The sequence below is a fragment of the Balaenoptera borealis genome (genome assembly GCF_965194805.1).
Source record: "Balaenoptera borealis genome assembly, chromosome: 16".
Lineage (NCBI taxonomy): Eukaryota > Metazoa > Chordata > Mammalia > Artiodactyla > Balaenopteridae > Balaenoptera > Balaenoptera borealis.
The window spans coordinates 59,990,447-60,018,135 of record NC_138872.1 but is presented as its reverse complement, the minus strand read 5'-3'; the positions used below and the strand labels follow the sequence as shown (position 1 = coordinate 60,018,135).

Genomic DNA, 27,689 nt, shown 5'->3' with positions numbered 1-27,689 from the left:
GGAAAAACATAAAATAACATATGAAGGAATCCCCATAAGGTTATCAGCTGATTTTTCAGTGGACACTTTGCAGGCCAGAAGGGAGTGGCAGGATATACTTAAAGTGACGAAAGAGAAAAACCTACAACCAAGATTATCCAGCAAGGATCTCATTCAGATTCGATGGAGAAATCAAAAGCTTTTCAGACAAGCAAAAGCTAAGAGAATTCAGCACCACCAAACCAGCTTTACAATAAATGCTAAAAAAACTTCTCTAGGCAGGAAACACAAGAGAAGAAAAAGACCCACAAAAACAAACTCAAAACAATTAAGAAAATGGTAATAGGAACATACATATCGATAATAACCTTGAATGTAAATGGGTTAAATGCCCGAACCAAAAGACACAGACTGGCTCAATGGATTCAAAACCAAGACCCATATACATGCTGCCTACAAGAGACCCACTTCAGACCTAGGGACACATACAGACTGAAGGTGAAGGGATGGAAAAAGATATTCCATGCAGATGAAAAACAAAAGAAAGCTGGAGTAGCAATACTCATATCCGATAAAATAGATATTAAAATAAAGACTATTACAAGAGACAAAGAAGGACACTACATAATGATCAAAGGATCAATCCAAGAAGAAGATATAACAATTATAAACGTTTATGCACCCAGCATAGGAGCACCTCAATACATAAGGCAAATGCTGACAACCATGAAAGGAGAAGTCGACAGTAACACAATAGTAGTAGGGGACTTTAACACGCCACTTACACCAATGGACAGATCATCCAAACAGAAAATAAATAAGGAAACACAAGCTTTAAATGACACAATAGACTAGATAGATTTAATTGATATTTATAGAACATTCCACCCAAAAGTGGCAGAATACAGTTTCTTCTCAAGTGCACATGGAACATTCTCCAGGATAGATCACATCTTGGGTCACAAATCAAGCCTTGGAAAATTTAAGAAAATTGAAATCGTATCAAGCATTTTTTCTGACCACAACGTTATGAGATTGGAAATCAATTACAGGAAAAAAACTGTAAAAAACACAAATACATGGAGGCTAAACAGTGCACTACTAAATAACCAAGAGATCACTGAACAAATCAAAGAAGAAATTTAAAAATACATAGAAACAAATGACAATGAATACACAATGACCCAAAACCTATGGGATGCAGCAAAAGCAGTTCTGAGAGGGAAGATTATAGCAATTCAATCTCACCTCAAGAAACAAGAAAAATCTCAAATAAACAATCTAACCCTACACTTAAAACAACTACAGAAAGAAGAACAAAGAAAACCCAAAGTCAGTAGAAGGAAAGAAATCATGAAAATCAGAGCAGAAATAAAAACGAAGAAAACAAAAGCAAAGATCAATAAAACTAAAAGCTGGTTCTTTGAGAAGATAAACAAAATTGATAAACCCTTAGCAAGACTCATCAAGAAAAAAGGGAGAGGACGCAAATCAATAAAATTAGAAATGGAAAAAGAGAAATCACAACCGACACCGCAGAAATACAAAGGATTATAAGAGACTACTACAAACAACTATATTCCAATAAAATGGACAACCACAAAGAAATGGACAAATTCTTGGAAAGGTACAATTTTCCAAGACTGAACCAGGAAGAATTAGAAAATATAAACAGACCTATCACAAGTAATGACATTGATATCATAATTAAAAATCTTCCAACAAACAAAAGTCCAGGACCAGATGGCTTCACAGATGAATTCTATCGAACATTTAGAAAAGAGCTAACACCCATCCTTCTCAAACTCTTCCAAAAAATTGTAGAGGGAGAAACACTCCCAAGTTCATTCTACAAAGCCACCATCACCCTGATACCAAAACCAGAAAAAGATATCACACAAAAAAAGAAAATTATAGACCAATATAACTGATGAACATAGATGCAAAAATCCTGAACAAAATACTAGCAAACAGAATCCAACAACACATTAAAAGGATCATACACCATGATCAAGTGGAATTTATCCCAGGTATGCAACGGTTCTTCCATACACACAAATCAATCAATGTGATGCACCAAATTAACAAATTAAGGAATAAAAACCATATGATCATCTCAATAGATGCAGAAAAAGCTTTTGACAAAATTCAACACCCATTTATGATAAAAACTCTCCAGAAAATGGGCATAGAGGGAAACTACCTCAACATAATAAAGGCCATATATGACAAACCCACAGCAAGCATCACACTCAATGGTGAAAAACTGAAAGCATTTCCACTAAGATCAGGAACAAGACAAGGATATCCACTCTCACCACTCTTATTCAACATAGTTTTGGAAGTCCTAGCCATGGCAATCAGAGAAGAAAAAGAAAAAAAAGAAATACAAATTGGAAAAGAAGAAGTAAAACTGTCACTGTTTGTGGATGACATGATACTATACATAGAAAATCCTAAATATGCCACCAGAAAACTACTAGAACTAATCAATGAATTTGGTAAGGTTGCAGGATACAAAATTAACGCACAGAAATCTCTGGCATTCCTATACACCAACAATGGAAAATCAGAAAGAGAAATTAAGGAAACAATCCCATTTACCATCACAACAAAAAGAATAAAATACCTAGGAATAAACCTGCCTAAGGAGGTGAAAGACTTGTACTCAGAAAACTATAAAACAGTGATGAAAGAAATCAAAGATGACATAAACAGATGGAGAAATATACCATGTTCTTGGATTGGAAGAATCAATATTGTGAAAATGACTATATCACCCAAAGCAATCTACAGATTCAATGCAATCCCTATCAAACTACCAATGGCATTTTTCACAGAACTAGAACAAAAAATTTCACAATTTGTATGGAAACACAAAAGACCCCGAATAGCCAAAGCAATCTTGGGAAAGAAAAACGGAGTTGGAGGAATCAGGCTCCTGATGGCAAACTATACCACAAAGCTACAGTAATCAAGACAGTATGGTACTGGCACAAAAACAGAAATATAGATCAATGGTACAGGATAGAATGCCCAGAGATAAACCCACGCACATATGGTCACCTAATTTACGACAAGGGAGGCAAGAACATACAATAGAGAAAGGACAGCCTCTTCAATAAGTGGTGCTGGGAAAACTGGACTGCTACATGTAAAAGAATGAAATTAGAACACCACCTAACACCATACACAAAAATAAACTCAAAATGGATTAAAGACCTAAATGTAAGATCAGACACTATAAAACTCTTAAAGGAAAACATAGGAAAAACACTCTTTGACATAAACCACAGCAAGATCTTTTTTGACCCACCTCCTAGAGTTTCTCCTAGCGAAATAAAAACAAATAAATGGGACTTAATTAAACAAAAGCTTTTGCACAGCAAAGGAAACCATAAACAAGACAAAAAGACAACCCTCAGAATGGGAGAAAATATTTGCAAATGAAACAACAGACAAAGGATTAATCTCCAAAATATACAAATAGCTCATGGAGCTCAATATCAAAAAAACAAACAATCCAATTAAAAAATGGGCAGAAGACCTAAATAGACATCTTACCAAGGAAGACATACAGATGGCCAAGAGGCACATGAAAAGATGCTCAACATCACTAATTAGAGAAATGCAAATCAAAACTACAATGAGGTATCACCTCACACTGGTCAGAATGGCTATTATCAAAAAAATCTAGAAACAATAAATGCTGGAAAGGGTGTGGTGAAAAGGGAACCCTCCTGCACTGTTGGTGGGAATGTAAATTGATACAACCACTATGGAAAACAGTATGGAGGTTCCTTAAAAAACTAAACATAGAACTACCATATGACCCAGCAATCCCACTCCTGGGCATATACCCTGAGAAAACCATCATTCAAATAGAGACATGTACCACAATGTTCATTGCAGCACTATTTACAATAGCCAGGACATGGAACCAACCTAAATGTCCATCGACAGATGAATGGATAAAGAAGATGTGGCACATATATACAATGGAATATTACTCAACCATAAAAAGAAATGAAATTGAGTTATTTGTAGTGAGGTGGATGGACCTAGAGTCTGTCATACAGAGTGAAGTAAGTCAGAAAGAGAAAAACAAGTACCGTCTGCTAACACATATTTGTGGAATCTAAGAAAAAAAAAAAAGGTTCTGAAGAACCTAGGGGCTGGACAGGAATAAAGATGCAGATGTAGAGAATGGACTTGAGGACATGGGGAGGGAGAAGAATAAGCTGGGACAAAGTGAGAGAGTAGAACTGACATATATACCCTATCAAATGTAAAATAGATAGCTAGTGGGAAGCAGCCGCATAACACAGAGAGATCAGCTTGGTGCTTTGTGACCACCTAGAGGGGTGGGTAGGGAGGGCAGGAGGGAGACGCAAGAGGGAGCGGATATAGGGATATATGTATACGTATAGCTGATTCACTTTGTTATACAGCAGAAACTGACACACCATTGTAAAGCAATTATACTCCAATAAAGATGTTAAAAAAAAAAAAAAGAAACAAAATTGAGTTATATGCAGTGAAGTGGATGGACCTAGAGTCTGTCATACAGAGTGAAGTAAGTCAGAAAGAGAAAAAAAAATACCGTATTCTAACACATATATATGGAATCTAAAAATATATATATATATATATATATATATGGTACTGACGAACCTAGTTGCAGGGCAGGAATAAAGATGTAGACATAGAGAATGGACTTGAGGACACGGAGTGTGAGGGGGAAGCTGGGGTGAAGTGAGAGTAACATCGACATATATACACTACCAAATGTAAAATAATTAGTCAGTGGGAAGCAGCAGCATAGCACAGGGAGATCAGCTCGGTGATTTGTGACCACCTAGAGGGGTGGGATAGGGAGGGTGGGAGGGAGGCTCAAGAGGGAGGGCATATGGGGACATATATATGCATATGGCTGATTCACTTTGGAATACAACAGAAACTAACACAGTATTGTGAAGCAATTATACTCCAATAACGATCTATTAAAAAAAAATAACATAAAATTTCTTCTTGGGAATTCTCTGGTGGTCCAGTGGTTAGGACTCCATGCTCTCGCTGCGGAGGGCCCGGGTTCAATCCCTGGTGGGGAACTAAGATCCTACAAGCTGCGTGGCCTATAAATAAATAAATAAATAAATAAATAATCAAAGAGCACAGGCCCATTATTTTTTAGAATGTCCCTTGCTTGGAGTTTGTCCAATGTTTTTTCCCCTGATTAGATTCAGGTTAAGCACATATGGTCAGAATACCACACATGTGATATTGGTCCTTCTCAGTGCATTATATCAAAGGCACAGGATGTATATTTGACACATTGCTGGTGACGTTAATTTGGATTATTGGTTAAGATGGTCTCAGCCAGGTTTCTCCACTCTAAAGTTATTACTTTTTAACCTTCCCGATTTGTAAATATCTTGCTCGGATTTACTTTGAAACTATGCAAATATCCAGTTTCTCGTCAATCTTTCACCTACTAATTTTAGCACCCACTGAAGATTTTTGCCTGAAACACTCATCAGTGTGGTGGCTGCCAGATGGTGACTTTCTAATTCCATCGTTCCCTGCACATGTATAAGTTGGCATTGTTCTGTAAGGAAGAGCTTTCCCTGCTTACCCAGTTATTCACTCATTTATTTGTTAATATCATTATGGACAAATGGTGAACCAGGGCTCCAGTCACATTCCATCTGACTCCACCACCTCTAACATGTGGCCTCCAAAGGCACCACAGAGAGGAAAGAAAGACTACACAGAAGAGTACACAGGGGACATTAGGGCTAGGTCTGCAAGTGACCTGTCACATTGTGATGATAAATTTTATGTGTCAGTTTGACTGGGCCACCGGGTGCCCAGATATTGGCCAAACATTGTTCTGAATGTGTCTGTGAGGGTGTTTCTGAATGAGATGAGCATTTGAGTTGGTAGACTGGGTAAAGCAGATTGCCCTCCCCAATGTGGGTTGGCCTCATCCAATCCACTGAAGACCTGGAAGGGAGAATTTGCTCTCTGTGCCTGTCTTTTTTTTTTTTTTTTATTGGAGTATAGTTACTTTACAATGTTGTGTTAATTTCTACTGTAGAGCAAAGTGAATCAGCTATACGTATACATACATCCCCTCTTTTTTGGATTTCCTTCCCATTTAGGTCACCACAGAGCATTGAGTAGAGTTCCCTGTGCTATACGGTAGGTTCTTATTAGTTATCTATTTTATACATAGTATCAATAATGTATATATGTCAATCCCCATCTCCCAATTCATCCCACCCGCCCTGTGCCTGACTGTCTTGGAGCTGGGATATCAGTCTTCAGACCTGGGCTAGAACTAAACCATTGGCTTTCCTGGGTGTCCAGCTGTCTGACAACAGATCTTGGGACTACTCAGCCTCCATAATTGCATGACCAATTCCTTACAATAAATCTCTCTCTATATATCCTATTGGTTCTGTTCCTCTGGAGAACCCTAATACACACATCTACATATTTCTCATATCTTTGGTCAATCCCTGGTACCTGGCCCGCAACCTAACTGCAAGGGAGCCTGGGACCCACAGTCTTCTTGTGAGGAGATGGAATTGGTGAGCTTTGACCTACTCTTTGCCATAGTGTGTCTTTCTTATGATCCTAATTTTCAATTAAGTATTCAATGGAGAGTGCCAATTGTTTCAGTTAACAGGGTTTCTATGAGCTACTCAACCATTAAAATAAGAGGGAAATTTTTCACACCAATGGGGAAAGATTGTCAAAACACGAGGTTAAGGGAAAAAAGGAAGAATACAGAACAATTGTCTAATAAGATCCCACTTACAGAAAAAGCACACACCCTACCCGTGTATCCTTCCTCAGAAATCTACTGGAGGGGGTAATAAATAAACAAACCAAGAAAGAGGAAGATATGGGACCCAGGCAACAGGAAACCCAACTCAAGAGAAAGAGGAAGGAATCTCGGGGTGATGAGAAGAAAGTTCCCAGGATGACGTCTGTGCACTGGGCTTAGAGAGAAGACAGTCCCAAGTGGAGCAGGTCAAAAGGCTCCTGGAGAGTCACTCCAAGATGAGGCTATGGAAAACCTAATGCACATGGCGGTGGGGAGAGGCGGTGGGGACAGCTGGGAGAGAGAGCTTACAGCTTAATGAGTAGTAAGAACACAGAACATGACACACATGGGAAAACTTAACAATTACTAATGTCAAGAAAGTAAATTAAAAAATGGGCCCCAAAACTCCATGGTATTCAACATGGCTCAGCTGTGAAAGGCACATCCATATTTATAACAATGCAAATATTAACCTAACCAAGATTTTGGTACCACGATGACAGGAAGACAAAAGTAGGGGGGATGCTGGCAGTGGCATAAAACTGAAGTCTAAAGCCTGGTCTTCCATCCTGGGAAGTCAAAAGACAATGCCTGAAGATGAAAAAATCTGAAGTAGAAGTCTAAGCACGTTATTGAGAATTAGAGAGGGTTCAGAAACAAGTTGAAAGTGTTTACCTTAGGGCACCGTGAACAGGGAGCTAGGAATGGGGCAGGGCCTGCTGTTCTTCCTGCAGAACTTGTTGAGTGATTGGATCCTTAAACTAGCAGCATGCATAACTTAGAATTTTTTTTAATGTAAATTAGAAATAGTGCATAAATCTGTTTCTCTATGCATATGTATGTTTACAAATGTATAGAAAATATCTGGGAGGAGATGCATGGAAGTGGTAACACTGATGCCTGTTGAACTTGGAATGAGAGGAACTAGGGTCCCAAGTTGAGAGGGCGAGGGGAGAAAAGAAGGTCAAGGAACACTCATTTTATCCGTATTATTTTCATCGTATACAAAGTGAAGATATATTTGTGCAACCAAAGACCATTTTAGAAGATTTTACTTTTTAATAAAGTAAGACAGTGGAGAGAGTTCTCCTCTCCTACTGGGCATGGTCCAGGTCATGGTTCAATTCTCATGGCCTGGTCTGTTCCCAAGTGTCAGTAAAATCTCTAGTCTTCCTGTCAAACAGTCTCTACCTCCTCTCAATGATTCTAGGAACCCAAGGACCCACAATGACTGCTGGGATGGGTCCAGAAATAGATATATCACAAGGCAGAAAGGTCATTACACACACACACACACACACACACACACACACACACACACACACACACAAGGGTGCCCTCCCAGGCTGCTGTCCTTTGGCCAAAAGCCTCTCTGTCTCTCCTATTAACTTTTAAGAGAATTTCTAATTTTAATAAATAGTAAATAATAATACTATCAAGCCATGTTCATATTTCCATTTTCCATCATTTACTACCTTCCCTGCTGGCACTATTTTTAAAACTTGCCATATCAAACAAAAGCAGCTTCAGAGGAGCAGCGGACCACATCACAGTACTGTTCACTTCTACAGAAAGCCTGACTTTTTGAAAGAAAGCTTTTTTAAAAAGAGAGGTTCTCACCAATTTAGCCTTTCAAATCAACGAGACCTTCCTATCTTATTAAATAGCTGGTGCTTTAGTGAGATCTCTGGGTCGACAGGAAGGTAGTTGTAATATTTAAATTCATTTCACTTATGGGCCTTTTTTAGCAGTTAATGGATATTCCCTTCACCCTGTGCTTGATTCCCCAAATCTGATGTGTTATAATGAAATTATGAATATATGAATAATTTGCACACATTAAATTTTGGAATTGCTCTGAAATGTGTTACCATGTATTTTAAACAATTTTTTTTTTTTTTCGGAAATTTCCTGATTAAGAGGTTTTCAGAAATGGAGGTCATCAGTTCTGAGCCATGATTAAAATGAATTCCTTTATTTCTACATTTAAGATTATGTCTATGGTACAAATGATATAATTTTAATATAAATGTGAGCCTACATTAAGTTTTTCACTTAGTATATTTTCATTGTGTGTTTAATGACATGCAAACTCATGCTTTCAAAATAGATGTCTTTTCCAAACTTCAACAGGCCAAAAGGCTAGGCAAACTCTGCTTTTTAATCACTTTGTTGGGCAAGCCAACTTTGAATGCGTGATTTTTCAAATGCTTTCCTCCATCTTAACAAAGGATTCATTTTATATAGCCTCGGGTCTCTAGCCTCAATCCAACAGAAATGCTAACCATAATAGTGAAAGCCAGCATTCACAGGGCTCCTGTGATGAGCTGGGCGTTGTGCTTTGTGCTTTGCATTGATTCTCAGCTAATCTTCACATCAACCTGGTGAGGTAGGTGCAATTATTACTCCCATTCCACAGATGAGGAGACTGAGGCTGAGGCTGAGAGTTTATGGCAAATGCCCAAGGTCCAACAGCTAGTATAGGACAGTGGGGAAAGAATAAAGGGTTTAAAGTGGAAAAGTGAGAAGATCGGATTTCTGTTAAAAAGGGGAGGAAAAGTTAAGCAGCGCGGAGACCAGATGTAAGGCTCTTGCAAAAATTCAGAGGGAGATGATGACCAAAAGTGGGAGCGATGGACATGATACAGAGCAATGAACACAAGACAAGCTACAGTTGATGTTACGGCTGATTATGTGGGGGAATTGATTCATCCAAAAATATTTGGAGAGTTCTTTCTGTGTTAGACCCACAGCTGGGCACTAGGGATACAAGAGAGAATAAAGAAATATGTCTCGTCAAGTGGAAGAAAAATCATAAACAAATAAGCAAGCAAAGTAATTAACCAACTGTATTTGTTTCCTAGGTAACAACTTCCACAGCTGGGTGGCTTAATCAACAGAAATTTCTTTTCTCACAGTTCTGGAAGCCAGAAGTCTGAAAACAAGGTGTTCGCAGGGTTGGTTCTTCTGGAGACTCTGGAGAGAATCCTTCCTCACTCCTTCCACCTTCTGGGGGCTGCCAGCAATCCTTGGCATTCCTTGGCTCCAATCTCTGCCTCTGTTTTCAGAGGTATTCTTCCATGTGCACATTTCCCTCTTCTTATAAGGCCCCTGGTCATTGGATTAGTGCCCACCCTGATCCAGTATGACCTCATCTTAACTTGATTACATCTGCAAAGAGCCTATATCCAAATAAGGCCACATTCACAGGTACTGGGGGTTAGGACTTGGACATATCTTTTTAGAGCACATAATTTAACCCAGTGATAAATTATGGGGAGGAAATGAAAGGGATGCTATTACTTTAAAAGGAGGGAGACCTGCTTACATAATCAGGGAAGGCTTCTCTGAGGGACTAACACTTAAGCAGAACCAAAAGATAAGAAGGGCTGCTTATTGAAGAGACTGTCTTTTTGCCATTATATTGGGTTGGCTAAAAAGTTCATTCAGATTTTTCCATAACATCTTACAGAAAAACCCAAACGAACTTTTTGGCCAACCCAATATATTCTTGCCTCCTTCCTCATAGATTAATTGACCACAGGTGTGTGGGTTTATTTCTGGGCTCTCTATTCTGTTCCATTTATCTATGTGTCTGTTTTTGTGCCAGTACCATACTGTTTTGATTATAGTAAGTCCCCTACATACAAACAAATTCCATTCCAAGAGCACGTTTGTAAGTCCAATTTGTTCGTCAGTCCAACAATGTTAGCCTAGGTACCCAACTAACACAATCGGTTATATAGTACTGTATTGTAATAGGTTTATACGACTTTTACATAAATAATACATAAAAAACAAACACACACAAAAAATGAAGAAAACATTTTTAATCTTACAGTACAGTACCTTGAAAAGTACAGTAGTACAGCTGGCATATGGGGGCTGGCATCATCGAGTGAACAGGCAAGAAGAGTTACTGACTGGAGGAGGGAGAGGAGGTGGGAGATGGTAGAGCTGAAGGATCGTCAGCAATAGGAGACAGAGGGCAAGCTGCAGTTTCGCTCATGCCTGATGCTGATGGCACAGGTTCTGGTTCCTTGCTGGATTCAATTCTATCTATAAGGATACTGTACTACTGTACTCTATACAGTACTGTACAGTAAAGTACACAAAAGCACAACCATGTGACACAAAGCACACACATAACAACGTACACCAGACACGTGAACTAACTTACGTGACGGGACATGCGAACACACGTTCACATCTTTGTAAGTTTGCAACTTGAAGGTTCGTATGTAGAGGACTTACTGTACTGTAGCTTTGTAGAATAGCCTGAAGTCGAGGAGCATGATACCTCCAGCTTTGTTCTTTTTTCTCAAGATGGCTTTGGCATTTCAGGGTCTTTTGCGGTTCCATATAAATTTTCGAAGATATGGAAGCAACCTAAGTGTCCAGATAAATGGATGAAGAAGATGTGGTGTATATAATATATAATGGAATATTACTCACCAAAAAGAATAAAATTCTGCCATTTGCAACAATATGTGTGGACCTAGAGATTATTATGCTTAGTGAAATGAGTCAAAGACAAGTACTCTGTTATCACTTATATGCAGAATCTAAAAAATAAAACAAATGTATATAACTAAACAGAAACAGACTCACAGATATAAAGAACAAGCTAGTGGTTACCAATGGGGAGAGGGAAGTGGGGAGGGGTAGGTTAGGGGTAGGGGATTAAGAGGTACAAACTACATGTATAAAATAGATAAACAACAAGGATATATTGTACAGCACAGGGAAATATAGCTGTTGTTTTGTAATAACTTTAAATGGAGTATAATCCATAAAAATATTGAATCACTATATGGTGTACCTGAAACTAATGTAACATTATAAATCAGCTATACTTCAATTAAAGTTTTAAATAGTAAATAAATAAATAGGAAGGGCCAGACTCATAGCAGCCCAGGCAGAGGAAGCTGCAAGTGCAAATGCCCTGGGGCTGAATGAACTGTGCTAACAGGTGGGAACTGAAAGAAAGCCAGCATGTCTGCAACAAAGTCCTGGTGGGCAGGCAGGGACCAGTTCCAGGCAGGGTCTTAGAGGCCAAGGGAAGGAGTTTGGATTTTTCTTACATGCAATGGGAAGACAGCCATTGAAGGATTTTAAGCAGAAGACTGACAAGATCTGATTTGTGTTTTTAAAAGCTCATTCTGCCTGTGTTGTGAGAACAGACTGCAGTGGGGAAAAAGGGGGAAGCTGCAGACAGTTATGAGGGGACTGTTACCCCTGACCTTGAGCAAGAGCCTCCAGGGTGGTGTAAGATAGACATGCAGAAGAGTCAAAAGATGTGAGGTGTGTTTTGGAGGAAACACCAATAGGATTTCCTGAAAGTTTTGAAACAATGTAGAGAGAGAATGGAGAGGTCAGTGGTGAGTGCTTGGCTACAGGGGAGGTGGTGAAGGTGAGCGTGAGTTTGTCATTTGAGAGCCCGGATGAAGGGTGATATCAAACTCACCAAAGGGCCTGGGGTTGGGGAAGGAGGGCTTCAGTGCAGAATGATGACTGAGCCCTGACACACGTGGAAGCTCCCATTTGGAAATCTGCCCATCCGGTGCCTCTATTTAATGGGTCTGAGCAGGAACAATGAAATCCAGTCTCTGGTCATCATCCAGCACTTAACACTCAGGAGGGCAAATTTCTTTCTACCACGTTGACATTCCATAGTTCCCCTGGTGGCACAGAGTCCTGGTGGCAGAGAAGACCACAGCCCCAGCACCCCCACTTGGGCAAAGTACTCGACTCTGCATGGATGTACAGGGCTGTCCATTTGGTGGGATGGGAGAACATTCCAAAGCCCCCAGTGCTGCCCATCACTGAACTAGGAAATCACCTTCTCATTTCTAGATCCAATAGGGAAGAACAAATCTGACTCCATATTGGATCTATTTCTTTTACTTTAACCTTTGTATTCTATTGCTTTTGCTACAAGTTAATCTCGAAAGGGATGTTGCCTATAAGCTTAAATCATACATAATGGCCCATCTCTGGGAACCCTGCCTCCCACATAAAGAGCATTAAGCTAAAGTACCTTTATTTAGCTCATAGGAAACCTCCTGACCAGGCCCACCTGTGAATGGCTGCAGGAAAGAAATTAGCACATTCCCTCTGGAGTCTGACCGGAACCAGGACTTTACCCTCTCCCCTTTTAGTATAAAAGAAGCCTGAATTCTAACTCAGGGAAGATGGTTCTTTGGGAACTAGTCCACCATCTTCACAGTTTGCTGGTTTTCTGAATAAAGTTGCTATTCCTTGCCCCAACAATTCATCTCTCTATTTTATTGGCCTGTCGTGTGGCAAACAGTACGAGCTTGGACTCGGTAACATAGATAGCAGCCCAAAGAGGCCAGAAGCTGTTACTGACAAGCAGACTTTCCCTGTAGAAGCCTCCATCGCCTGGAATCTACTTTACACCTGGAAAAGTGTCATTAGCCAGTATTCATGCCAACCCCAACGTGATCTTACTTCCCTTGGATTTCCCAGGTTGGGCCTCAGAAGGGGATTTGATTGGGCAGCCTTTCTGCTATGACCTCTACCTGATATATTTGTTCTTAAAAATGAATCAAAAGGTAAGAACGACGGTCTTAGGGTCAAAACTCCAGCTCGAGGACCTGGATTCAAAATCTCAGTACTGGTACTTGCTCAAGTTATGTAACTTTCAATGAGTCCCTTAGTCTCTCTGAGAGCCTCCTATTCCTCTTGGGTAAAATAAGAATAATGAAATACCCATCTGCAGGGCGCTGGAGGGTTCAGTGAGCTAGGTGGGTAAGGCCCCAGCACCACGGAGGCCAGCACAGGGTCAAGTCATTTGTGTGGAGACAGCCAGGCTGCCAGCAGCCACTCTAGATATTGCTGTACCCCTATGGGTTCTCTGCTTCCCAAATCCCAAGGGCATCTTGGCAATAATTGGTGCTGCGTAAATGAGGAAGCAGGGTCTGGCCGGCAGTGCCCACACTGACCCCCTCAGTGCCCAGTACCCCCAGGGTGAAGCCAACTAAGGATGGAAACTGGGAGCCTGTCAGGAGCAAGAGGAGTTTTCAGAATATGGCCTGGAGGGTCCTGGGAGAGTCCTGGGTAGGCCCTGGGCAACACTCTTGAGTCTCAGGGGCTCAGCGTGAAAGACAGAGCCCCCCACCAGCCAGATGTCAGTGCGCATCAAGATAAGTTCGCATGGAGAAAGTGCCCATCCACCTGGGTATTGTTCAAGGAAGCAAGATCCAAATGGGAAAGGGCAGAGGAAAGATTCCTGTGTGATTCATGGACCAAGGGCAATTTCCTGCCTGCCTCTGGGATGAACAGAAAATAAGTGAAAACTTATGGTTGAAGCAAAGCTTTTGGGTCTGTGGAGATTCTGCAGTGGACCAAAGAGGCCTGGGGCTGGCTGAGTCATCCATGTGGGCGAACGTTTTGTCCTGTCTGCAAAACAAGAGCAGAGCTCCAGAGAAGGGGCACATGAATGTGATTAAACGTTTGCCCCCCAGCAGCCTCCAAGAGGAAGGCTTCTAAACAGCATCGTTGGGTAACTTTCCATTGCCACTACCTAGAAGAACTAGGGGGAGAGATGGTGAATCTCTCATCCAAAGACAGCATCTCTCTACATCCTTAAATCTTTACAGATGAAATTATTTGCTTCAAAGTAATACAGACCAAGTGGAAGTGGGTGGAAGGATAGATTAGACTAGTCAGTCTGAGTGGATGGGCGATTGGGATGTGGGGCATTTCTTTAAATTACTAAATGTTTGTTTTTAAATAATGAAAAGGTTTTTAAAATATAATATTCAATACCCAACATGTATGAAAAGGCTTTTTAAAGTCAATATCCTTTAAACAAGAAAGTCCACTTTTAGGAGTTTAGCATAAAGAGATGCAATGCAGATTAGTGGAAAGAGCTATGTAGTTTATAACAGCAAAAAACTGAAAACAACCAAGATGTCTAGCAACAAGAAACTGTTTAAAGAATACTTATGGAATACTAGGCAGCTGTTTAAAGAAAAAGATGATGAGAAACAAATGAAAATTAAGAAAACATATTTGTATTTTAAGTTACAAAGGGATAATTTCCCTAACATATGAAAAAGCTCCTGCAGATCAACAATTCACCAAAAAAAAAAAAAAGGCAAAGACTATGAAAAAGAAATGTGTGTGTATGTGTATTTGCACAGATAAGCAAAGATCACAATTTGGTAACACATCTTATTGGGAATGAGAATTAGTACAAACTCTGTGGAGAAAATTTAGCAGTATCCACAGATATTGCAGTATCCGTATCTATAGCAATACTTATTGTTAAATTTACCCAGCAACACCACTTCTAGCAATTTATTCAATTTGCATAAAACAAAGGATGAACAAGCTTTTTCACTACAGCACTGTTTGTAATAGGAAGACTGGAAACAACCTAAATGTCCAACAATAGGAGACTGGTTAAATAAATTGGGATGAAATTAATACAGCAGAAGCATGAACAGTGACCAGAAGTGATCATGAGAACATGAGCACCCTGGCCCATTCACAATCCTAACCTGACCCTGAGAATTCATAGGGAATGGATTTAGGCTCAAGCCAGTCTTTTCTAGACTCCAAGGGGCAGAGTGATTCCAGATAGCACTTGGGGACATGTAAACCCTGAAGTCGACTTTTATGTTCTAACATGGAAAGATGGCCATGAGACACTATTAAGTTGGGGGAAAGGTTACAGAATAGTAATAATTCATGCTGTCATTTCTATCTAAAATTTAAATATCATGTATCGTGTTAGTATATGCATAGGAAAAAATTGGAAGAGTATACACCAATCCATTAAAGCAGTTATTAAGTGCCTACTATGTGCTAGGTGCTGAGAACATACAGATAAATAAGGAATTAGAATGTCAATTCCATGAAGGAAGAGGACTTTGCTGTTTTGTTTCTGTTTTAGCTCCAGTGTCTGGCACATAATATATACTCAATTAATATGTATGGAATGGAAGGAAGGAAGACAGGAAGAAAGGAAGGGAGGGAGGAAGGAAGGAAGGAATGAATGGAGGGAGGAAGGAAGGAAGGGAGGGAGGGAGAGTCCCAGCCCACTCATTGCCCACAGTTGCTCACAGCCTAGTGTAGACACAGGTGTGAGCAGATGAGACAGGGCAGCGCAGAGAACTCTGGGAGAAAAGGACTCTGAGCTAGTAGGATCTTTGCATAAACTATCTCTCATCCTTGTGTCATCACCTCCCTTTCAACAGAAGAGAAGTCAGTTGCAAAATTCATGGCCACGGAGCCCATTTTCAAACTCAAAGCTTATCCAGCTGCTGGGCGCCCTCTTCTTTAAGAACAACGCTTGGCTCTGTAAATGAGAACCAGATTATTCAGCCTGACTTGGGGCCAGAAGTGCTGGTAATGAATGCCTCCAAACTGGATCTTAGAGAGGCAGAAACTCTTGGAACAAAACGACACATTTTGACAATTTCTGGGAGACTGGCTTCAGTCAACTCGAAGGTGACACCCAATGTCGCTATGGGGAACTACAAAGAAATCCTGAACGATGGTTCCAGAAGAGGGAGCCTTACTGGATGCTTGCCTTTCTTCGTTTTTCAGTTAACTCCATGAGGTTCTCAGGGAGGCCGTGCTAAACAGGGAGAGCTTGCCAGGGCTGTGTGAAAAGACCCTCCGACTCAAAAATCCACCCAAAGTGAAATGAACACATCCCTGGTGGAGGGGGCGAGGGTGCTATGGCTTCTCTCTGCCTGAATAAGCAGGTGACGATTTCACTACTGGGTTCTTCTCTGATTCCTTTCCTATAGCATTTGCTTAATTACAGTTGCATTTGAATAGCAGAAGCCTAAAAACTCTCCTGAGACACATTTGCGGAGGGCCCTGCAGTCATCTAGATGCAGGTAGGAATCTCTACTCTGTCTCTTACCAGCTGTGTAGCCTGGGACACATTCCTTCATCTCCCTGAGCTTCAGTTTTCTCACTCGTAAAATGGAGATGATGATACCTATTTTGCAAGATTGCCGTGTAGATTAAATGAGATGTCCTATGTGCACATAAAATAGAAAAGGCTTGGTAAGTGTTGATGTTGTTACTATTATGGGTAACATTTACTGAGTCTTTACTAAGCCTTACTAAACCTTTGACATGTGCTGCCTTTTAAAATCCTTACAACAACCCTATGAAGTCGCTAGTATTTCTATCCTCATTGTGTAGTTGGGGAAAACTGAGGTCTGTAGGGAATAGTCAAGGTCGTGTACTAACACACAGCCAAGTTAGGATTCAAATCCAGGCTATCAATCTGAGAGCTCCCATAGTGAATCACTATTCTATAGTGGCTCCTGTATGAAATTGTTTACGAGGCCATTCAAGATTAAATGTACCCAGGGACTTCCCTGGTGGTCCAGTGGTTAAGACTCCACACTTCCACTGGTTCCATCCCTGGTCGGGAACTAAGATCCCTCATGCTGTGCAGCCCAAAAAAAAAGAGGCAAAGGATCTGAATAGACATTTTCTCCAAGGAAGATAAAATAGCCAGTAAATAGCCAGTAAGCACATGAAAAGATGGCCAACTGCCCAACATCATTAGCCATTGGGGAACTGCAAATCAAAACAATGATATACCACTTCAGATCCACTAAGATGATCATAAAAACAGACAACACGGACAACAACAAACATGGAAAATAACAAGTGTCGGTGAGGATTTGGAGAAATCTGAAACCCCATACCTTGCTGGTGGGAATGTCAAATGGTACAGCCAGCTTGGAAGACAAACTGGCAGTTACTCAAAAGGTTAAACATAGAGTTACCTATGACCCAGCACTTCCAGGTGTATACTCAAGAGAATTGACATAGAGTTACATATGACCCAGTATACACCAGGTATATACTCAAGAGAATTGAAAACATATGTCCACACAAAAACTTGTACATGAATATACTACCCTTACTCTCTGTTCATAGCCAAAAGGTGAAATAATCCAAATGTCCATCCATTGATGAATGGATAAACAAAATAGTATATGTATATATGTATACATGTATATAGTATATATGTATATCAACACAATGGAATATTATTCAGCCATAAAAGGAATGAAATACTGATACATACTATAACATGATGGACTATGAAAACGTTATGTTCAGTGAAAGAAGTCAGTCACAAAGGACCACATATTTTATGATTCCATTTATACAAAATGTCCAGAACAGGCAAACTCAGAGAGACAGAAAGTAGATTAGCGGTTGCCAGGGACTGAGGAGTAGATGTTGGGAGGAAATGGGGAATGACTGCTAATTAGTAAGGAGATGAAGAAAATGTTCTAAAATTGGTTGTAGTGATGGTTGCCCAACTCTGAATATACAAAAAAATTGAATTGTTCACTTTAAATGTGTGAATTGTATGGTACGTGAATAAATCTCTTTTTAAAAAAAGATTCAATGTATAAGTAAATTTTAAGACCTTTGTATTTGTCACATAGCTCACACACATCAAGTAATCCTTACTGAGACACATGTCACAATTTTTACTCTGGAAAAGCAGAGTTCATGGGCCAGGTCCCAGGACAGACACCAGTTGAAAACTAAGAACTCACCAGTGAATGACCCAACTCATTCTAGTCACATGCCAGACCCAGAGTCAGTTACCTGAGGGCTGGGGGGCTGGGCAAAGCCTATTTGGACACGTAGTGGTACGTCTCCCTTCTAGATACCTCAATTAAATTGCTCACAGACTGTCTTTATTGCTGTTCAGTGGTGCTTTACTCTCTTGATGAAAGATGGGCATGGTTCATGCTTTCCAGCAACTGTATCACAGCAGATGATCTAGCAGCTGACTTCTTACTCTTTGGACCATCCCATCCTGTTTCTAACTGATACAATTTCTCCAGGGCTCTGGGAAGTTGGAGGAGGGGGACATGCCTTCTCCCTTGCCCCTCACCCCTTTTCACCATCAACTTACCTGTCAGACCCTAAGCCAAAATTAAGGCTAACATTAAAATTAACCCTCCTTAGGGTCCAAATGAAATTTAGCAAATCATCAGTGTCTTAGTCTGTTTGGGCTGCTATAACAAAATACCATAGACTGGCTGCTTTATAAACAACAGAAATGTATTGCTCACAGTTCTGGAGGCTGGAAGTCCGAGATCAGGGGACCAGCGTGATCAGGTAAGGTGGTGCAGAGTTCTCCCTGTGTCCCCACAAGACAGAAGGGGACAAAGGAGCTCCCTGGCGCCTCTTTTAAAAGGGCACTAATCCCATTCACAAGGGCTTGGCCCTCATGACTTAAGCACCTCCCAAACACCCCACCTCCTGATACCATCACATTTAGGGTTAGGATTTCAACATATCAATGTGGGAGAAACACAAACACTCAGACCATAGGAATCTATAAAAGTAGAAAGCAAAGATGTCTGCTGATCTAGTGAAGAGATTCCGCCTTGCCTGTCCCAAAGCTCCCACTTCCTGTGAGGAGAAGGCAGGAATGCTGTGTCACACACCTCCAGGAGACAACATTCAGATCATTGTTCCTGGAAAAGTGGAGCCCCGATTTGAGCGGGCACAGCCTACACAGCTCTAAAGAGAGGAGATACCTCTCAGAGCGGAAACAAAGGATCCCTGCACTCATCTCCATATCCTCAAAACATCACTTCACCTCCCAAAGTAGCATCGACCATACCACCTGGGGCTTTGTGGACTTGGTAAATATTTTGTTTCCCCAACAGTATTCTAAGCATTGAAGGCAGGGAAGATAACTTATTTTCCTTGGAATCTTCCACATAACCACATAAATAGTTATAAATCAAAACTTTGGACACATGGAGTGGTAGGCTGAATAACAGCCCCCCAAAGAAATCCACAGCCTAACCCCAGAACCTGTGAGTGTTACCTTACATGGCAAAAGGCACTTGGCAAATGAGTTTGCAGATTGAGTTACGGATCTTGTGATAGGGAGGTTATCATGGACCATCCGGATGGGCTCAATGCAGTCACAAGGGTCCTTATAAGAGAAAGCCATGAGGGTTAGAGTCAGAGAAGGAGAGGTGACAGCCGGAGCAGAGATTGGAGTGATGGAGGACTACGAGACAAGGAATGCGGGCGGCCTTTAGAAGCTAGAGAAGGTGAGGAAATGGATTCTCCTCTAGAGCTTCCAGAAGGAAGGCAGCCCTGCTGACCCAACTTGGACTTCTGATCTCCGGAGCAATAAGAGAATAAATTTGGTTGTTTTAAGCCATTAAGTTTATGGTGATTTGTTACAGCAGCAATAGGAAATACACATGGTAACATCTTCCTCCTCCTCTTGTTCATCATTATCTTGGTGAACACTGATTGAGTTTACTGATGTAATCTTTGTTAAAATGAATAAATGGAAGGTACTATTATTACCCCTATTTTACAGGTGAAGAAACTGAGGCTTAGGGAGATTACATAATGGAAGGTTTTGCTTTTGTTTTTGTTTTTTTGGTTGCAAACAGCAGAAAGAGACTCTGGCTAGCAGAAAGGGAGAATGACCCCAAGTAGTATGAAACATGGAGGAAGTACGATCCGGGCAACATGGCGGCCGCTGAACATGTGTCTTCCCTGGTGACACTTTGCCCTCCACTACGCCTTCTTTATGAACTTCTTGCCTTTTATTCGTGAAGTATTTGTTGAGATCTTACTATGTGCCAGGCCCTAGGCTAAGCACCGGGGATATAATGTTGAACCAAAAACCAGGCACAATTCCTGCTCTCATGATGCTGTGATGCTTACAGCCAAGTGAGAAAACACATTAATCAGATCATCACCCTGAAAGATGATACACTGCAACTGTACTAACTGCTGTGAATGCAAAATTCGAGGAGTGCAAAGGACAGGGGAGCAACAGGTGAGCTGACATGTGGGGAATGAGTAGGAGTTACTAAGTATTAAGAGCTGGAAGGGAACAGCCACCTACCCCTCAGTGGTGTCCTAGATGATAACAGAACATTTTAAAATTTTTGGTTCTCTTTCTCCATATTTAGTACCACTGCTGTAAGAGAGAGATGCAGCAATACCACATGGAACTTCCTGCTGATGATAACATTTTTTTCTATTATTTCTTTATTGTGGTTATTGTGATAAAACATATGTAACATGAAATGTGCCGTTTTAACGATTTTAAAGTGAACCATGCAGTGGCATTAATTACATTCAGCATGTCGTACAACCATCATCATCACTATCTCTTTCCAAAATTTTTCATCACCTCCAACAGAAACTCTACACTCACTAAACAATACCTCCTCATTCCCTGCTTCCCCCAGCCCCTGGTAACCTCTATTCTTTCTGTCTCTATGAATTTGCCTCTTCTGGGTACCTCATATAAGTCAAGTCATACGAAATGTGTCCTTTTGTTAGCATAGTGTTTTCAAGGTGCATCCGTGTTGTGGCATGTATCAGAACTTTATTCATTTTTATGGCTGAATAATATTCCATCATATGGAGATGACACTCTAAGCCTGCATCCATTCAAATATAGTGCTAGCCTTCAAGTGAATTTCTTCTTGGACACATCCCTATGTTTGTTTCTCTTATAGTTTCCCCATCTGTAAACTGGGAACATTTCTTAAAGGCAAGGCACCACAGAGAAGCAAATTCTTCAGCCAAAGCTAGTCCACATTATCTTGGGGCCACACTGTAGGTGGAGCAGAAATGGATGAGATACACAGAACTCCAGGTGTGTGTACTCCACCATCTGTACAGTCACCCCTCAGTATCCATGGGGGACTGGTTCCGGGATCCCCTCAGATACCAAAATCCGTGGATGCTCAAGTCCTTATGTAAAATGGTGTAGTATTTGAATGTAACCTACGCACATCCTCCCATATACTTTAAATCATCTCTTGATTACTTATAATACCTAATACAATGTGAATGCTATGTAAATAGTTGCCAGAGCACGTGGCAAATTCAAGTTTTGCTTTTTGGAATTATCTGGATTTTTTTTCCCCAAGTAGTTTTGATCCATGTTTGGTTGAATCCACAGATTCGGAAACTGTGGATACAAACGGTCAACTGTACTCCACCCAGCAGCCGAAATGCACCTAGGAAAAATGTTCAAATACCCACAGTCCTCCATCCCAGGCTAAAGCAGGGCTGCCAATCCTCCTGTCTCCCCAGGGCAGGCAGGCAGTAGAAATGACAAAAGCAGACTGAGCATTAGAAAACCAACACAGGCTTGAGGATAAGTGGGAGACGGTGGGGAGTGGTGGGGACTGTGGAGAACTGGAGAGAACATGGTCCCTATCTGCTCCCATCACCGCCATGTGGGAATATGAACCCAACGCTGTCAGAGCTTTCTGTTAAAATATGCTGGAAATCTGGGTTTTTATGTGAATTTGCCTGATTTTAAATGCTGGCAATTAATTTTAGAATATTAAACACAAAGCAGCCAAACAAAACATGTCTGGTGGTTGAATATAATCTGAGGATGGCCAGGTCCAAGAGCCTACTACTAAGAAAAGACACAAGACCAATGCCTCTCCCCCATCAGGACCAAGAACTGATGGTAGAGGGCAAATTTCTTCTGTCTAAATTGTTGTGTGGTCTTGAGCACATCACTTCCCCATGATGGACCTCAGGACCCTTAATCTATGAAATGATGGGGTAGACCAGATGTCCTCTAAGGTCTCTTCCATCTCTGATATTCTAATATTGGACCTTCTTTAAGACTCTGCCCCAAAGAGAACCCGGGGGATAGTCTGTTTATTTTTTTAATTGTGGTAAAATACACATAACATATAATTTACCATTAGTGGCATTTCGTACATTTATAACATTGCGCAACTATCACCACTATCTACCTCCAGAACACTTCTTCACCCCCAAAAATCTGTCTTCCATGTGCCTGAGTTTCAAGGAAAAGGAGGCTCATATCTGATCCTGAAATTGATTGCCTTAAGAAATAAATCAAAACCCCTTGGTAGGTGGGGTGCAAAAGAGAGGAGAAAGGGAAGGAAAGAGGAGCAAGTCACAGTGTATCAGGTGGTAGCTTAAGTCTCAGGAGCACAGCCATGCAGCCAATTGATGCCACCCGCAAGGCCGGCTCTGCTCTCCTGAGGTCTCAAAGGGGCCCTCATCACCAGCTGAGCACAGACAGAGGGCCCTTGCTGCCTTGGGCCCAGCTGTTATTTTCCATTCAAGTACAAAGCATTTCATCCAGCAGGAAAGCCCTCCCTGAGTCTGCAACTCCCTTCCCCCACCGGGGACACATCACTAGGATTAGATAGAAAGGGAAGTGCATTCATGAGTTCCTGGTTTAGGGGGACCTTCACGTGCACCCTTTGAGAGGCTGATGGTTTGAGAGCCCTGCCCATTGTAATGGCGGCAGCATCCAAGTCCTTCCCTCATTAGCAGGAAGGGAAGTGAGAGCACCCAGCCCTCAAGTATTCCTTCCTCTCCCCAGGGTGTTTGTGTAGCCAGTTTCAGGGTGAACTGACAGAAGAGGGACATGGAACAAGTTTGTCCATAAGGCTAATTGTGCCCAGTTGAAAGGCTGGACTTTTCTGAAAAGATGTTATTGGTGTTTATGTGATCTTCCTTTTATGAAATGATGATGGAGTAGATGGGACTTTTAAAATTTTGTTTGGTTTTCTTTTGTTTTAATTTGGCAAAAGGAGAAGTTGACTTTGTCCTTTACCCAAATTTTTGGAAAATTCACAGATCTGTGAAATTCTAAATTCTGGTGAGACCCTGGCCTACTTGTGACTAAGAGCAGCCCCCAAGCAGGGAGGGTTACATAGGCAGGATAAGAACACGTTGCTGCTGCTTTTAATTGTCCTGATGAAGGAACATGTCAACCCTTCAAAAAGTTAAGAGAACAGTATAACAAACCCTCATATACCAACACCTGGCTTCAAAAATTATCAACTATGGGCCAAGCTGGCTTTATTTTTACCCCCACCTACTTCCTCCTGGATTATTTTGAAGCAGTGCCCAGATATCATATCATTTCGACTGTAAATATTTCAGAAAGTATGTCTAAAAGGTAAGGACTCTTTTTAAGAAAACCTAGCCAAAATATAGTATTATACCAATAAATTTTAAAATTGAAGTATATTTGATTTACAATATTGTGTTAGTTTCAGGTGTACAAAGTGATTCAGTTATACATATAAATTTTTTCACAATTCTTTTCCATTATAGGTTATTACAAGATGTTGAATATAGTTTGCTGTGCTATACAGTAAATCCTTGTTGTTTATCTATTTTATACATACCTATAATTTCTTAATATCATCAAATATCTTATTAGACATTCCTGACACACACACATTCTCTCTCTCTTAGTTTCTTCAAATCAGGATCCAAATAAGATCCGCACATTGCAACTGGTTGATATGCTTCTTAAGTGTCTTTTAATCTACAGGTCCTCCCTCCATCTCTTTTTTTTCGCCCCTTCCAATTTACTTGTTGAAGAATTGGGTCATCTGTCATTTGTCCTGTAGAGTGCCTATGTGGAGTCATTTCATATCCCCCGTGGTCCTCTGTATTTCCTATTAACTGAGCGTTAGAGCTACAGCCTTCTTTATATTTAGGTTCAAGTTTTTTGCCAAAAAATTATTTCAGAAATGGTGCTGAGTGTGTGTTTATCACAGGCACACAATGACTGACTGTCTTTCTGTGGTGTTAGAAGCCATTGATGCCAAGACCCACCAATTCATTAGGACTGATTCTATATTTCTATTTGGTGAGGTCATCGGGTGACCAGCTTCTCCTGGTTTGCCTGGGACTTCCCCAGTGTTATTACCTTGAGTCCTGCATCCCAGGAAACCACTCCATCCCAAGGAAACCAGGTCAGTTGGTCACGCTAGCTGAGGTTCCATGTTCTCAAGAAGTCATTCTTCCCATGACCCCTCCTTCCCTTTGCCATACTGGGCAGAGAACTCAGAGACCAAATGTGGGTAACAGATCAGAGAATGCAGCGGTAGGGCTGCTGTATTAAGCAGCCAGTCCTGGGTGTGGTTGACACCTTAGTGGCTGCCCACTCAGCTTTCATTTCTACCTTCCTTGCGATACCCTGATTTTTGTCTAGGTAGTGATCTCTACCCACATCCCCAGTGCTTCAGAAGAGCTGACCACAGCCCCAGCTCCAGGGATGGGCTTTCCCTTTCCAGCACCAAGGCCCAAACCAGTAAGTACATGCCATTCCCCAAGCCGCAGCTTGGGCCAGTGAATCCCAAGAAGTGGTTTGCTAGGGGCATTGGGAAAACATTCTCTCTCTTTTTTTCCCTAACATACTATGAACCATTTCAAGCACACAACTGAATGAGTTTTAGTAAATTTACTTAGCTGTGCAACAATCACCACAATACAGTTTTAGAACATTTTCATCACCCCAATAAGACCCCTCATGCTCATTTATAGTCAACTCCAGTCCCACTCCAAGCCCCAGGCAACCACTAATCTATGTTCTGTGTCTATGGATTTGCCTCTCCTGAACATTTCATACAAATAGAATCATACAATGCATGGTCTTTTGTGACTGACTTCTTTTACTTAGCATATTTTTAAAGTTTATCCACATTGTAGCAGTTATCAGTACTTCACTCCTTTTTATGACCAAATAATATTTCATCATAAGGATATACCACATTTTGTTTACCCATTCATCAGTTGATGGGTTGTTTTGATTTTCTGGCTATTATGAGTAATGCTGCTGTGAACATTCTTGTACAAGTCTTTATGGGGACATATGTTTTTATTTCTTTCAATTATAAATACCTAGGAAATTGATTGATCATATGGTACATTTAGGTTGACGTTTTTAATAAACTGCCAAACTGTTTTCTAAAGTGGCTGTACCATTCTACATTCCTACCAGAAACATATGAGCGTTCCCGTTTCTCCACACCCTCACCATCTGTTAATTCCGTCTTTTTTGATTATAGCCATCCTGGTAGATATGCAGTGGTATCTCGTGGTTCTAATTTGCATTTCTGTAATGCTGAATGTTGTTTAGCATCTTTTCATAAAGCATATCCTCACTCTTAAGAGCAAGGCATGAAGAAAGAACAGTCTTGTTTCTTCTAAACAGCTGTGAGGTCCGTGACCTTCCCATTATTCTAGGACGAAGTGACTCAGGAACAGTTTCAGAGCACTGATGAAACAGTACTCAAAGTCCATCCAACCTCCAGACTCCTTCAGTCACAGGAGCCAAGAAATCCTTCGTATTGTTTAAGCCAGCTTGAGTTGGATTTTCTTTAACTTGCATTCTATTGAGTAGAGAAAGGCACATTTCCTTATCAATTCTGAAGCAAACACCAAGCATTTGGAGTGAACTTTGCATGCTTGCTGAGGTGAGGACAAAGGATTCAATCCAAATAGCACAAAGGACTTGATATAGGGAAGCAACTGCCTCTAGCAGAGAGATCAAGGAATAAGAATAAAGGAAGGTAAGAGAAGAGAATGAGCTAAAAGTGGGAAGCTGAAGAAAAGAACACTAAACTGAACCACAACCAGAATATTATTTTAGCCCAAGCTAAGAAGTGTGTAAAGGTCCTTCGTAAGAAAATACAAGAAATTAATATCAGAATGAATCCCATTGTATAGAACACATAATACACTGTGTGCCTTTCTATTTAAGTTATTAAAGTTATAGAGTTTTCATTCCATAGTATGGGTTCAGTCATTCTCTATTTACCCTTTTCTCATCTTAATAAAGTCCCAATAGCCCCAATATTGGTTAGACGTTGGATAATTAATACCCAATAGTTGCATAGATAAAATAAGATGGAGAAAACTATATGACTTTAACAGCAAATTAAGAATCCCTTCTAGGGAGGGAACTGTCTTGGTTGGTAAAGATGACTAGATAAGTGCTTGGGTCAGAAAGTGAGTCTCCTCTTTTTTCTCAGGCCTTAGGTACCAAGGCTTCAGAGGAAGTGGAAGCTATCCAAAAAAAACAGAAAGAGAAGGGCTTCCCTGGTGGCGCAGTGGTTGAGAATCTGCCTGCCAATGCAGGGGACACGGGTTCGAGCCCTGGTCTGGGAAGATCCCACATGCCACGGAGCAGCTGGGCCCGTGAGCCACAATTACTGAGCCTGCGTGTCTGGAGCCTGTGCTCCGCAACAAGAGAGGCCGTGATAGTGAGAGGTCCGCGCACCGCGATGAAGAGTGGCCCCCACTCGCCACAACTAGAGAAAGCCCTCGCACAGAAACGAAGACCCAACACAGCCATAAATAAATAAATTAATTAATTAAAAAAAAAAAAAAGAGGGAGAGGATGGGGGGCAGAGACAGGAAAAGGAGAGGAGATACAAAGCCAGTAAGATGGTAGGAAGCTATGCACTATATGATGGGGCCACTCTCTACAACTTCCCCTAAAATCTCTGCTTGATTGGCTGTTGTGAAAACTGAAGAAGTTGAATTCACATTGGGTTTGACATGGTGTGGGAAAGAGACAGCACATAAACAAACCAGAACCCCAAGAGGCAGCGGACACCAGGAAAATGTAAACCTCCTGGGAAGAAGCAGAAATCAAGAGGAGGACTTTGGATTTCCACATGCCCTGGGGTGTAGGATGGAAGGTGTTTCTAAGACAACTTCATATTTCATCTAGCTCTACTGTGGCAGGAAGGTCCCCGGCTGGTGTGTGAGTTACACACACATATCTGGACTAGATGAAGCCGGTGAAGCCCCTGCATCCATACGCTGGAGAGAGACCACAGCAAACTCTGGGTCCCACTCTTAGAGATGCCTATGCCCGGGGGGGTTCATTCTATTCAGAGGAACTCCATACATCTTCCCCACTCTCGCTGCAAGACCACTACTGTTTGCTGGCTTTCAGGCTATCCCTATCCATAGTGGAAACCTGGGTTCAAATCCCAGCTCTGACAGATACTAGCTGTGTGACCTCCAGCAAGTTACTGAT

General features: G+C 41.1%; 1 protein-coding gene across 5 annotated transcripts in view; it reads right to left on the bottom strand.

Moving 5' to 3' along the window:
• Positions 1–27,689, bottom strand: part of TNFRSF17 (TNF receptor superfamily member 17) — a 115,444-nt gene that overhangs the window by 21,525 nt on the left and 66,230 nt on the right. Inside the window, exons 1-2 of one of the 5 annotated variants that reach the window (XM_082360202.1) lie at positions 18,919–19,026; positions 11,069–11,203 (exon numbers count right to left, since the gene is read on the bottom strand). The exons of 1 other annotated variant lie outside the window; for it this stretch is intronic. In XM_082360202.1, the coding sequence (XP_082216328.1) occupies positions 11,069–11,176 (108 nt within the window). In that variant the 5' untranslated portion in view covers positions 11,177–11,203; positions 18,919–19,026. Of the gene's footprint in view, positions 1–11,068; positions 11,204–18,918; positions 27,020–27,689 lie in introns of those variants that run through there. 3 more of the 5 variants (XM_082360200.1, XM_082360201.1, XM_082360204.1) reach the window with 3 other exon arrangements.